At 35.6% G+C, this 14379-nt stretch overlaps 1 protein-coding gene across 5 annotated transcripts; it reads left to right on the forward strand.

The window, feature by feature from the left end:
• Positions 4345–12994, forward strand: LOC109712679 (cyclin-dependent kinase F-4-like). 5 transcript variants are annotated; one of them, XM_020236405.1, is made up of 19 exons: positions 4345–4469; positions 7100–7784; positions 7894–7942; positions 8036–8100; positions 8190–8280; positions 8507–8575; positions 8658–8747; positions 8865–9003; positions 9775–9877; positions 9977–10029; positions 10122–10188; positions 10862–10970; positions 11091–11156; positions 11438–11506; positions 11597–11666; positions 11776–11898; positions 12088–12119; positions 12206–12287; positions 12559–12994. In XM_020236405.1, exons 4-19 carry the CDS (start codon positions 8093–8095, stop codon positions 12807–12809), a joined length of 1422 nt encoding a protein of 473 aa, XP_020091994.1. In that variant the 5' UTR covers positions 4345–4469; positions 7100–7784; positions 7894–7942; positions 8036–8092; the 3' UTR covers positions 12810–12994. The 5 variants fall into 5 exon arrangements, with proteins under 5 accessions (XP_020091994.1, XP_020091991.1, XP_020091990.1 ...); XM_020236402.1 differs by having other exon boundaries at positions 7100–7508; positions 7593–7784; positions 7894–8100; XM_020236401.1 differs by having other exon boundaries at positions 7894–8100.

Below are 14379 nucleotides of genomic sequence, written 5' to 3' on the forward strand. Positions count from 1 at the left end.
CCAAAGTGTTTTGCTAGTCGACCAGAGTTTCTGTAGTAGTGTTGTTCGATCTGTGCTGTCGGAGGAAGTGCTATTAACCTTTTCACTAAAATCCCTCCACCGCGCTCTGTGAGAGCTTCTCCTGAGGCTTAAAAGCTTTAGTTTTATCTTCTTGTTGCAGTTCTTGTCATTTTTCAGAGTAGATAAGATGTGCTCATGCTTCAGGTTACTAATTATCTTATGTTTCACATAATTTCTTCCCAGGATGGACCTTTCCCAGCTAAACCTACACTATGCTTTGTTATGGTCAATGGATCCAGCTCTTTGCCATGTAACATGGTGGCTTCCACCTATTGGGATTGTTGGATAGCATACAATAAGTATAATCAAATACCAACAGGATAGAAACTTTTCCTACCATTAAACATCCTAATTGGTTATGCTTTTACCCCTGCTTTTTGACAAAGCCTCCAAAGATGAGCTTCAAATTAGGTTACATGGGGCCAGAGCTCCTAAATTACATATGCTTATTGGGTTTATTAGGTCATTAAGATTGTGCTTGGGATTGTGGAGGGAGAGTATAAAAGAATATTAAGTTTTCTTTTTTTTCCTTTTTTTGTTTATTTTCTCAAGTAATGTCACATTGCACATATCCTTAGAAGTCGGTAACTTCTATGGTTCCACCAGAGAATGAAAAAACATACCTTGGAACCAGAGAATGAAAAAGCATATCTTACGTTGCACATATCCTTAGAAGTCGGTAACTTCTATGGTTTCAATAGAGAATGAAAAATCATATCTTGAAATCAGAGAATGAAAAAGCATATCTTATGGGATTCGACCGAATTTTGTAAACCTACTATACAATTTGAGAATATTATAACATTAATATCACTTCCCAATATATGAAACCAATTTAAAAAAAAGGGAATTTGCAACCACATTGGGTAATTGGTGGAGTAGTTTGGTCATCAAAGCAATAATTGTTTTTGTTGATTAATTGAGTGCTCATCTTCAACACTAACCCAACATTTTGAAGGGAAAAGTGAATGCATATCTCCAACAAAATCTTATTAAAGTTTATTTAATCATATTATGTACTCTTAAACATTAAGTAATTGTACATCATGTTTGACTTGGGTTACTTGGTTGTTAACATTTTTTACTTTTCTTATTTTTAAATGATCAATTATGAATTTCTAAGCATGTTTTTAAAGATAATTTGTAAGTTGGACTCTGTCGTATGAAAATATAGTGTTACTTAAACAGTGATGAATCCTCTGAATAACTTCTTTTACAATTGAATTAAAATACCTAATTAGATCTCCTGCTTTTGAAACTTGTAATCATATATATATTTCGTTTACTTTATATTAAAATATAAATATCACACAAATTTATTGAAATAGCTGTAGTTGAAAGCAAAAGTAAAACACAGTGTGTAACAAGCACTTAAAATGCTTTTTCTCTTCTAAAAGATGTTTTGCAGGATCATATTTAAAATATATTAAAAGTAATTTAGATGAAAAATATTAAATTTTAGTTGTTAACTTCAAAAGTCTCAAACGCTAGGGACATGAATGCAAAATATTAACGAAAATTTTAAGGGATAAATATGAAATTGAACGTGGTTTGGGTTGAACTGGTCAACGATTCCGGTTCAAACGAACCGGTTCAATAAAACCCGGTCGAAGAATCAGTTGACCTGGGTTTTTGCGGAGGAAACTTCGTGCCACGTACGATACCAATCCATACAGAAACTACATACGAACTCTCGCATAAAAATATTTATACGATTTCCAAATCGGCCGTTCATTGATCTCATCTCATACCACCAACGGATGGGAGAAACTTTTTTTTGCCTGCACCTGGTGTATGAATGCATTATACACCGAGCTCACAATCAAAATATAATTCATCAAGGGTGCTTTTGGTTCAAAATTTTTTTGCCAAATATGATTAAGGGTAATTTTAGAATAGATTACACTTTATTGTCAAAATTACTTAATTTTATAAATCGAATCAAATGTAGTAATATTATATACACTGTAATCCAGCATTATATTACTGTATTAAACCAAATGCGCTAATGCAGCATCAGTATTAATCTCATTCAGAAATTCAAGATATCTAGATATGTCGAACTAACCTGTAATGTTACATAACGCGAACCAAACACGCCCTAAATATATTCTATATCATTCAACCGACCTATATATTTATTGAAAAAATCATAAATTTAGATAAATATTTATTTTTTTACTATTAATTTTTGAGACTGATTGATGTCTTAGTAAAATTTAAATTTATGATAAAAATTTAAAAAAAGTAGTGGGGAGCTCTCCAATAAAATTTCTTTAAGTAGTCCCATTATAATCCTCCTCTTTAGAGTTGTTTTTTTTAAAATTTTAATATTACAAAACATATAATGCACTTTCGAGTGGAGATTAAATTGATATATAACAGTAAATTAAAAACTCTTTAATAAGTCATTGTTGTGAGCTCACCACTAAAATGTTATCGGATAAAGACAATTTTATTGACTTGTATTAATAGATGAGAATTAATAAAAGTTTTTTTGTTTCATAGTTAGATTCTATTAAACTCCATTTTCTTCCATCTCATATATTTCTTTTATTTTTAAAGCTAATAAAACTAATAGATTTTCTTTAGATTTTTCAAAACTGAAGTTTATTTAAACTAGCAGCTGACACAAATATTTTGTTGGTTTTTTTTTTTTTTTTAACTCATCATTTTTGTGATCTCTTTATCGATCATCTTTTTATTTAAGTAAAAATCACACTTTTCATTCACATTGCCAAGAAAAACTATTTAGTAAAATTGACCCGAACTTTTAAATAAGAAGGTTGATCAGTTCAGTACAATCTTAATTTTGAATATATTTTTTTACGAAGTGTTAAAATAGAGCTGACAAAGTGATAAAATCTTTTATACATATACTCTTTGGATAATTGGATTTTAATTTTAAAATAAAATATTTATTATACAAAAAAAAAAAGAGATATGGTGCATGAAAAGCACGTATACGCCTGGTGTAGCAATAAGTTTTTTTATGGGAGAGAGCACTAACGGATCTGTTACGGGAAACGGAGCGTCCGTTACGGGAAACGATAGAATAACCGCAATTATTGTATAGGGGAAACGTACGCCGTCGCCGCCCCCCACGAAGCTTATCCGGACACCGCATGTGGCATTAAATAATCCCAAAAAATTAATTAATAAAATTGTAGCGGATATTTGGCGGTGGGTAAAATGCAGCGATAGTCCCTGTACTATCTACGTTTTTAAAGTTAGTCTCTAATTTTTTTTTTGTAAACATTTTGATTCTAAATATTTATACTAGACAAAATCCAATAAAGAGCTATTTATATAAGATTTAAAAACAATGAAGTGGTATTTTTAATGTCACATATCAAATTATTTTTAAAAATTTAATTTTTAATTATTGGTGGGTAGGGATAAAACTCCTTAATTTGATAAAAAAAATTGTCCCATTTTTATATAATATAATTTTGTTTTTAATAGATAGAGAAATTTTATCATTATCTGAGTTATTCGTAAAATTAACTATTATAATAAAATTATATTATAAAAAATAAATTTATACTCACTAATATAAAATTATTGAGTCTCGTCATTATTTACTGATAGAATTTGATTAAATTCAATATTTTTTATTTATTCTATGACTTCATTAGTATTTGATATTATTTTTCCTATTATTATTATTATATAAGGATGCGGCTTTATTTAATATTATTGTTCCTATTTTATTATTATAACTATTATAAGACTATTATCTTTGGTACAAATTATTCAATATTTTTATTGTATATATACAAAAATTCTTTTAGTACATAATTTTTTTTTGTAAAATTTGCTATTGTAAGAATAATTTTGTAAAAAATAATTTTTATACCGACTAAAAAAATGACCGACTCTTCTTATTATTTAACTAACTGAATTTTGACTGGATTCGATAAATTTTATCTTATTTATAAAAAAAAATGACTTTGTTAATATTTAATATTCTTTTTCCTATTCTAACTATAACTAAGAAAAATAAAAAGTTATTTTATAGAAATGTATTCAAAAAAGAATTTGATAACCGCAGGGACGAAATTGCAATATGTAGAGAAGTTTAAGGGAGTAGTTGGCCTTAAATGGATAATACAGGGACTATCGTCAAATTTTACCTTTTAAAGCTACTCCGTGACGTCATAAGAGTACCTGATTCTTTAATTATTATATTGCGCTCGGAGGAACACTTTAATAGTTATAATAATACTCTTGCGGAACATTATACCGCATCTTTTATATATAACTATAAATTGGGCTTCGTCGTATTCGACGGGGTCTTCTTTATTTCGTCTCGGATTCTTCGTTACGGCATCGGCGCTGGAGACGGTCGACGATCGCGGCGGCGGCGGCGGCGGGTGGAGCGGGAGGTTATGCCGAGAGGCATTGAGGTATGCGATGGATCTCGAATCTGGATGTAGTATGCAGAGTTTCGGATCTTGGGGATCGATTAGGGTTTTGATGTGAATTTAGGGTTTCTTTGGTTCGATGATCGGTTTGGGGGGTTTGAATCGTATAGGGGGTGTGGTCAAGATGATGGGGGGAATTTTGGGGGTTTTGGGAGATACTTGCGATCGAGAAGCCGAGAGGCATTGAGGTATGCGATCGATCTCGATCTAGATGTAGTAGACGTAGTGTTTCGGATCTTTGCGATCGATTAGGGTTTTGATTCGAATTTGCGGTTTCTTTGGTTCGATGATCGATTTTGGGGGTTTGAATTGTATGGGGGATTCTATGTTTTGGTTGCGGTGATGAGAACTGGGGGGAAGGGTTTTGGTGGATAATTGTGATCAAGAATCTTCGAAATTTTGCCGAGAGGCATTGTTGTATGCAATCAATCGATATTGTATGTGGTGTTTCTGATCTGATTAGGGGTTGGTTTGCTCGAAGCTTGGTTTGGGTATTTGGATTTGTGGGAACTTCGAGGGTTTGGGTGTGCTGAGGAGAACAGGGGGATTTTTAGGGGTTTTGGTGGCTAATTATAGGGTTTGGATATGATTTTTTTAAAAAAAATTTGGTGATCTTTTGAGGGGTTCTGTTCTTATGGGAGATGGTAGGGTTGGGTGTGATGAGGGAGATGGGGGCGTTTTTGGGGTTTTGGTGGATAATTGTGATCAAGAATCGTCAGAGGTTGTGCTGAGAGTCATCAAGGTATGCTGATTGGTTGCGATTTGACTTTTGCGGGAGCTTGTAGGGTTTCTGTGTGGTGAGGTCAATGGGGAGATTTTGTGGGGTTTTGGCAGATTACTGTGATAAAGAATCTTCAGAGGTTATGCCAAATAGTCACTGAGGTATGCAATCGATTAATCAGAGTGTGTAATGTTTTGGATCCTTGGGATCGATTAGGGTATAGATGTGAATTTAGGGTTTTTGGGTATATAATTGGTTTTGGGGATTTAAATCTTGTTGGAGCTTCTATGGTTTTGATGTAATAAGGTAAAACAGGGGAATTTTGGGGGTTTCGGTGGATAATTGTGATCAAGGATCTTTCTAGGTTATGCCGAGAGGCATTGAGGTATGTAATTGATTAATCTAGTATGTAGTGATTGAGGTCTGGATGTGAATATTACTCATAATTTGCGAGTCTGATATGTTGATATAGTCTAGCAAGTTCACTAATAATTGCTGAATATCTTTCGAATCCGGCATAGATTTTGGTGCTTTACTTACTCTTAAAGTACGGGAAGGTGCTCCAATCTCTCTCACATGACAATGGGTGGTCGAAAGAGTGAGCACGAACACCAATTTCCGAACAGTTTGGTCACATAATAGCTTCTAATTATTCCGTTTTTTATCTAAATTTATTGGATCTTTAAATATGGTGGAATTTTATCTTGAAGCCTTCCTCAAGAAGAGAATTAACAACCTAGTCGTGCTAGGCTTGTGAATGAAGTTAGAGTAAGATACGAGTTTGAGAGTTAGGGATTCGACAATCAGAAGTCAGAAAGTGATTTGAACGAAGGAAGTTTGCCCATCTGCATGTTTGAGAAAAGGACATAGCCATGAGAAACTTGATAAGATGACCATTGTTTCTAATAACTAATTAGGGAAAGCTTCAAACTACTTATTTTATAGCCTGATTCTGCGTTACCATCTTGTCATTTCATGGTTGTTATTTTTGTTTCTGTAAACCAAACGATCCCTCCACCTGTGTCTTAATATTCAGCACGTGGCAATCATGCCCCTCAAAACACTGTAAATATAAAGAACCTCTAAACAATCCTACCCCTGCCCCTGTAATATGCCCCTTTCTTGCTATGCTGTTTTAAGATTTTGCTCTTTGCTGCTCTATTAACAATCTAAAGGTAGGTTATCACAGTAAATCGGAAAATAATAGCCAAGTCGCAAAATGCTTCACTTTGAACCACAAGATGATAAAGTAGAATCGTACATATTAGGGGGGAAGGTTGAAGTCTTCCTTAGTAATGTCAACTACCATTTATGCTCAACCAAGCTTCACTGGGACTAGCTTGGTTGAAAAATGCCCAAGCCCATGCTACATCTTGTCAAGATCCTAGGTCTCAGCATGGCATGGATAAATAAAACTTGCTTCTCAACCTGTAGGGGTTTGCACTAACTTGGTCACATCAACCCTGATTTGTTGTCTTAGAACTCGTGTGATTAAGTTTATTTGAGCTGTTGGCGTTTGATTAGGCATGCAATTGTTCTTTCATTATGCCTTCTCATGAATGGTCAGATATATGACTTTCGAAGCTAAGCAACCTTGACATTTCTTGTAGGCAATAACTTGTATTTGAGGCAGGAATATTTTGTTGCTATTTGAAATTTGGTTGTTTCCACAGATATGGGAAGTACCAATAATTATGCACTTGTCAAGTAACTATATTTAACAGTAATAAGATTGTATTCATTGTATCTCCAAAGTTATTCCAGGATCTTTGCTTTAGAATCTGGGTTATAGAATCGTTTTTTGTTTCTATATACAATTGCTGCAATTCTTGCTATTCTTTAACAGTAATACTCATTTTAGTGAAGCTGAACATACACACTTGTTCTGCAGGCGACGCCATTGTGTATTGCTGGGGGTCTAGAACTTACGGCAGGATATGGAGCATGTGCTCTTTTGCTCAAGCTGCTTCCAGTGCCGAGTCTTACTTCTCCAGGAAGTTCTTGGATGGCGCTTCTTTGTTTTCGGAGACTTCCTTCTTAGTTCATTTATTAACTGTACTTGAGAGGCCAGCTGAACTTTTATGATCATCAAGGGTGGTCTGATGCAACTTTTTACTGAAGTTGACGTTGAATCTACGCTTCATTCTCCACCAGCCAACTTCATGCACCCTATTGAACATGTGCAGTAGCTTTTACTATTCTTCAGCAAACTTCAGTTTTGGCAGTGATACATCAACATTGCTTCTGCCTGGAGTTTGTTTGAGGTCTTAGGAGCTTGCCACCAAAAAAATCATACGTTGGTATGGTTCTACTCAAATTAGTGTCATGATTCTGTGATTCCTTTCCTTCTTGGATATTGGAGTAAATTGGGTTTTCTGGGACAGTTTTCAGATCTTGTAGGTTTCATCCGTATCTCCTCTATCATTTCCGCTAAACTTTTAGCTCAAAAGTCATTTAGTGGTTGTTTGTCACAATTCACTAGTCCGCTAGCTTTTAAAGTTTCGAGACAAAATTCTTGGGCTATATAAGATCTCCTGTGCAAGCTTTTGTGAGGAAAATGATCGTGGTCGAAATAGGTATGCTGGTGCTCTATTATTATTATCTCTTCCTACAAATTATTCGTCATCATTTTTTTTATTGTTCTATTGTTTTCCAGTAGATAACATTTGGATTTCTATGTTCCAGAGCTTGCCGGAAGACGAGGCTTTCAGATGCATTGCTTGCCTTGTCTCTAGTAAGAAAACTCGGAAGTTTCTTTTTTGAATAACGTGCTTATGCGGATACAACATATTCTTGGCATCAGCATCTTGTCTCTTAAATAAACTAGTTGAAGCTGGCGCGGGAACAGTAGGAGCTCCACTACTGTACACCTTCAGCTGGAAAAATGGAAAGGTAAATTTTATTTATTCCTTCTGTGCTGAAACCCTCTTTGGTATATCATTATGTAGGACACTTGAAAGACTATTTGCTCCCCTTGACAGGTACAAGGTAATTAAGGAAGTTGGTGATGGAACATTTGGGACTGTTTGGCGTGCAATAAATAAACAAAGCGGTGAAGTTGTATGTGCTACCGTAATTCGCGCTCTTCAGCCTTTTTTTTGGGGGATTTAATATGGTTTGGGGCCCAGTAGTCTATAAAGCAATACATTTTCAACTGTTGGCCATTGCTTTAAAAGCAGTCAAATGTCCCCTTTACATCCATATCAGTTGGAGATGAGGATAGTTACAGGGGGATTGGGGCATGATATACTAATGAAAACAACAAATTTTACTTTGCTAATATACTTTCTTTTCTTAGGTTGCAATTAAGAAAATGAAGAAAAAGTATTGCTCTTGGGAGGAGTGCGTGAACCTTCGTGAAGTGAAGGTAACTATGAAGATATTACTGTAACATGTTCTTCATCTTCCTTTCCAATTTTATCTTCTCAAAGAACACTTTGATTTCCCAGTCTCTCCGGAGGATGAACCATCCGAACATTGTGAAGTTGAAGGAAGTCATCAGGGAGAACGACATGTTATTCTTTGTCTTTGAGTACATGGTATGTTTTTTTTTTTTTTGCTAGTTTCGTCAGTAGCTGCTTCATCAGTTGTGCAATACTAGCACGGAGCAGCATCCTTTGTAACTGACTAGTTCTATACTTGCTTTATGATATCAGGAATGCAACCTTTATGAGCTGATGAAAAGCAGGGGCCAGCCTTTTCCAGAATCTGAAGTCCGGAATTGGTGCTTTCAGATATTCCAAGCTTTGGTTCACATGCATCAGCGTGGCTATTTCCATCGTGACCTTAAGCCTGGTACTTATGATCTGACCTTTAGAAATTGCAGTGTGAAAGTGTTGCATTCTCACTGTTAATGTGTACCTCAGCTTCTGCTTATTGTTGTACGTAGTCAGACAGATCAGGACCAAGATCTCTTTTCATAATTGTATTGAAAAATCATAAATCGTGTTTATATTTTGTCGGTGGAAAATCTTTTTATGTATTGATCAATACAGCCATCAAATGGTGCTATTGCCTATCAGTTTATGTTTAGTCACCCTTCATGGTCAGCTAAAACCTTTTCTCGTTGGTTTTTATTTTTCACTTCTTTTTTGTGGTCCTTCTCCCCGACGATCGCATCATACCCTCTTCAGCTTCTGTTTTCCTATATGCATTTTCTTTTTCTAGGTTGCTGTTATGGTTCATTTTGGACTTAATCTGGCATGTAGTGTATGAGTTGATGGTATGTTATGATTCTGTTGATTCCTTTCTCTTTCAAAAAGCTTTTCTAGTGTTGTGATCTCACAAGTTCATGATATCTAATTGTTTGTTAACTTTTCTTAGTGCGTCTTGTGGTTTTCAAGGATTTCCGGAGGTGTTTACATTCGCATATTATTCTTTCGTAAACTCTAGATTATTTATTGTAACAGGAGCATGATGGCTAGATTTTGTTTGAGTAGATTCTGCATTAGCATAACAGGAACCGGCTTTCTTTGTCTGAATATTTCATTGCCATTGTAGGCATGATGCCTTGAATTAGGACATCAAGCTGAAATTTGTTAACCATTGCCGTTGTAATCCTTCCAGAAAATCTATTAATCACAAAAGATGTCATCAAGTTAGCAGATTTTGGGCTTGCTCGTGAGATTTCTTCAGAACCACCCTATACAGAATACGTCTCCACCCGGTGGTTAGTTCTCATACTTTGAACCATTGTTATTTGACATACATCAGAATAGCAGATTAGTTGGTTGCTTATTTTTGTTCTCAATATATGTGGTTTCCATAGGTATCGAGCACCTGAAGTTTTGCTTCAAGCTTCTATTTATAACTCTGCAGTTGGTAAGAAGATTGACGATTGTTTTCAACATTTCTACACATGCAACCATGACATGGTAGATTTCCTTACGATGCTTTTCTTTTCTGACTTATAGATATGTGGGCGATGGGTGCTATAATTGCTGAGCTTTTCACACTCCGTCCACTTTTTCCTGGCAAAAGGTATCATTTATGATATTATGTTATTTAATAATGTGTTAAGGTGGTAAGGGCTATGCAGATAACATATCTTTTAATCTACATTTTTTCCTATCCTTAGCCTGTCGTATATGTATAGATATATTTGGTTTTTTCAGCAAATTGTGCCAGTTTTTTACTTAAGAATTGGAGAAGATTGTGGAGTTGAAGTCTTTTCTTTTAGGGTTAATTGCATATAGGTTTCTGTAAACATAGTAAATTGCAAATAGATTCCTACAAGTTCACCTTTCATATGTTGTTCCTACAAAAGTCATAATATTTTCAAATATGTCTCTGCCGTTAGAATCCAGTAGAAAAAATAGTTAACCATAGGTTAAATACTTAACCATAGTTTGTTTATGAGATTATTTGACATTTCTACTCTTATATTATATTTCTATAAAGTTGAACTTTGTAGAAATATATTTGCAATTCACTATATTTGTAGGAACCTATATGCACTTATCCCTTTCTTTTATTCTTTAACCATCAGTATATGGTTTGTGATGTGTGCTCTACCCTTGGGTTTTAAGTGGCCAAGATTCTACTTACTATTCTTTAACTGTTGATCATAATTATGTCATCCTCCTTGTTATTCACCCATGCGATTGATTCCTATTTGCATCATGTTTACCTACATATTCTTCTGTTTTCTCAGTGAAGCAGATGAGATATACAAAATATGCAGTATTCTCGGTACTCCCAATAAAAACATTTGGGCTGAAGGATTACAGCTTGCTGATGGCATCAGCTATCAGTTTCCACAGGTAACCTGTTGCTAGCCGAGTGCCATTTCTGTTTTTGCTGCAAATTTAACTTTTTGATGTAGTTGGAAGTGATAAAACCATTTACTGAAGATGTTATTCTCTCTTCTTCTAATATTCCAGCTTCCAAGCATCCATCTGTCAACATTACTCCCAACCGCCAGCGATGATGCAATCAGCCTTATCTCGGTAATTCCTGTTCTGGTGATATTGGAGTTGTGACAACTTCTCCTGTTTTCTTTTCTTCTACATTGATCTCTACATTATTGTACATTATTGGAATGGCAATCCTCTTTTGTTCTTTTCCTCTCTGGACTGATCTTTATAGGAAAATCACAGATTAAAATCTACGGCCCTGTAAAATCTGAGTTTTCTTTCCGAGACCCCCAGCCACCTTAAACTTAAACTTAGGGTGGAATGAAATATAGAATAGAGTTTCTAACATGATTTATTGAAATTTACAATTTCAGTTGCTCTGTTCCTGGGATCCTAGTAAAAGGCCCACCGCAGCAGAGGCCCTTCAGCATCCTTTCTTTCAGGTGATATGTCTAATAGTCGCACATTCTAAATGGATGTAATTGTCTTGGATTGCTAATAATACTCTTTTTTCCTTGCCTATCATTATGCAGTCATGCTTTTACATCCCGCCGTCACTTCGCTCTAGCAGATTAACAGGATATGCAGCAACTCCACCGTCTGGTCTGCTCTAACCCTTCAAGAGCATTTCAATTTCTTTTTTCGTTGTTCTTCTTCTTTCATGCTATTGCTTTTACAAATTAGAGCTGACTCAAGTTGCTTGAACTTTTAGTTGGGACAAAAGCAGCATTGGAGCAGAAGAATACCCGAAGATATTCTTCCATTGGGGCTTTTCCCAATACCAAACCAGCCATCAATTTCCCATCCTCAAATGCCAATGCTCCTGTTAGAGCAGGTACACTCCTGTGGTATTTTGTTAGCATTTAGAGCGCTTTCTTAAGCTGGTTGTTCGTCACCGTATGGAGTCTTTTCTTTTTTTACATCATTTCTTGAGTTTGTTACAACAAAATTTTTTTCCATTTTGTGGATATAACATTGAGCTCTTCTTTTTTCTAATTTTTTTTCCCCCTTGTCGTCATCACAGGCGTCCAGAGGAAACTAGAGATGGATTATCAGGTAAGTAACACGTCTTAATAAACTGTTGAATTGCTATTTTCTGGTTTCCCGTTGCTTGTCCTCATCAATGCCTTCTAAATGGGTAGGACATGGTGAATATTCAGAAACCTACGCAAAACTATCATCCAAAGGAACCTCGATACCAACCCCCTGCACGACAGTACTTAGGTATAACATTTCTTCTAGATTTTACTGATGAACATTTCTTTACTGTCATGCAATTCCGTTGGAGAAATTCTTGTGCTCACCTGGTGCACCACACCAGCCCCTACGCCACTTTCCTTGCCGGGTGGTTGGAATCGAAGTATGAACCGGTGCTTCGGATAATGTGGTGCACTAGGTGCAGGCAATCATAGTTTCTTGTCCCAGCAACCTCTTTAAGTCTGCTTTTCTTAGTTCAATCAGTTACTGATGATTTCTTTTTTTCCCTACTCGGAAGGACATAAAATGGGCGGCGACTTTCAAAGGGTTTCGGACGTGTCTGATAAACTCTCTCGGCTGTCTGTGAACACCAACAGCAGCAACATGGCTTGGAACGCCAGCGAGAACCCTGCACGCTTTGCAAAGCAGTCGCCATCACCTACTGTTGCTATTATGAAATCCGGAGGAGGCGGGTGGCACAATGATAATAGGCACCCCGATTTTCGGACGGCCCTGAGGAATCCCATCTCCAAGAAGTACCTTTCCTAGAAAGCTGAAGTTCGGCGAAAGTGGTATGTGTGCCGTGTGCGCATCTTTGTCTGTAATAAGTGTCATCGATCCACACACCGGAGTTTGCTGCGTGGCTTTGCTTGTTTGCTAGACAATTTGGGACATCTTAAAACACTACTTTTCTTTGGTAAATATCTATATGGCTCCGTTTGGTTCGGGAATTAGTAGGAACTAGTTATACCGGGGATAGGTACAAGTATGGATTTTTGTAGGAACAAGAGTATTTTTTTGTTTGGGTATAAAGGGGGGGATATCCCCCTTATCCCCCCCTTTATACCCGAACCAAACGGGGTGATAGGGAATAATCCTGCTTGCTATGGTTTTATCTTTTCTAGTTATCATTGCAAGTTACGATGTGTTACAGCGTGTCGTGTCGTGGCAGCTGGTTATTGGTTCAGCTTTAGGGATGTGGTATTTGGCATAGCCAACCAGTGTTTGTGGTGGTGGTGCCCTGGCGTCTAATATGAACACTATTGGTATTGTTGCTTTTTTGTTATAAATAAATTTTCTGAATAGTGTTCTTATTATACAAAAGTTTGTGTTAGATTAGATGGCAGATTGTTTGTAATTCTATCATCCAAGTTTTTCAGTTGACAACAGAAAGTGTTTATTAACAAAATTAAAATTAAATGCAATGATGTCAAATTCGCTGAAAAATTGTGAATTGTGAAACCTTGTTTCTCATTTGACTAATTATTACATTTCCTTCCTCCTCGCCATATAATTTATTAGGGTCGGTAGACAACTAGGAAGCGGGTTCCATATAAAAGTGTGTGATTTTTGGTATGCGGGTGTTTTAGATGGCTCTATGTTGATGAGATGGACCAGTTCCAGTAAATATATATTGCTAGGAGTCCCGAAATTATATTTGGATTTTTGATCAAAACTTTGGAGTCTAAATTTTAATTTATTATATTATTATGGCTGTTAAGCCTTCAAACTATTTTGTTGAGTCGTAATTAAGGTTCACCATTTCACAAAAAACTATAGTTTGAATTGTAATTAAGTTTCACCATTTTATTAAAAAAAAGAAAGGAATTGATCTCTCCCCACTAAAGGACCGTTTGGTTGCATGTAATTACAATTGTATTGCATTTATAATTATATATAAATACAAATTCAGTATTTGGCTTGATATATTTAACTCCAACTGCTATAATAGGAACTGCAGACGGAGGTCCAACTACAGCAATTGAAACTACGCCCAAATTGACTGTAGTTCCAACTACAGCAGCTGGAGAGAGTAACTTTAAGCAGCTTATCTCTCTAATTAATTTTAAGCAAAAAATATATATATTTTTTAAATTGGAGGTAATCTCATCATCATGTATATAAAATAATAAATCTTAAAAATCAGTTCTTAACTATATACAACTAAATAAATTATTTATAATTATAGCACTTTCTATTACATAAAGCCAAACAGAAAAACGGTAGGGCGCAACTGCTGCAGTTCCCAATCCGGTGAGAGCCGCATTAGGTCTGCAGTTCAAAACGAGTTGTAAGGCTACAACACTTCATTCGAGTATTACTTTTTTCCCACTTATTT

This window comes from Ananas comosus, linkage group 7 (genome assembly GCF_001540865.1).
Source record: "Ananas comosus cultivar F153 linkage group 7, ASM154086v1, whole genome shotgun sequence".
Taxonomy (NCBI): Eukaryota; Viridiplantae; Streptophyta; class Magnoliopsida; order Poales; family Bromeliaceae; genus Ananas; species Ananas comosus.

Excerpts from the sequence above, each read along its gene's own strand:
- LOC109712679 (XM_020236401.1), top strand. Across the intron at positions 8,281-8,506 it reads GTGAAGTTGTATGTGCTACC|GTTGCAATTAAGAAAATGAA; the intron begins GTAATTCGCGCT and ends TTCTTTTCTTAG. Across the intron at positions 9,004-9,774 it reads CCATCGTGACCTTAAGCCTG|AAAATCTATTAATCACAAAA; the intron begins GTACTTATGATC and ends TAATCCTTCCAG.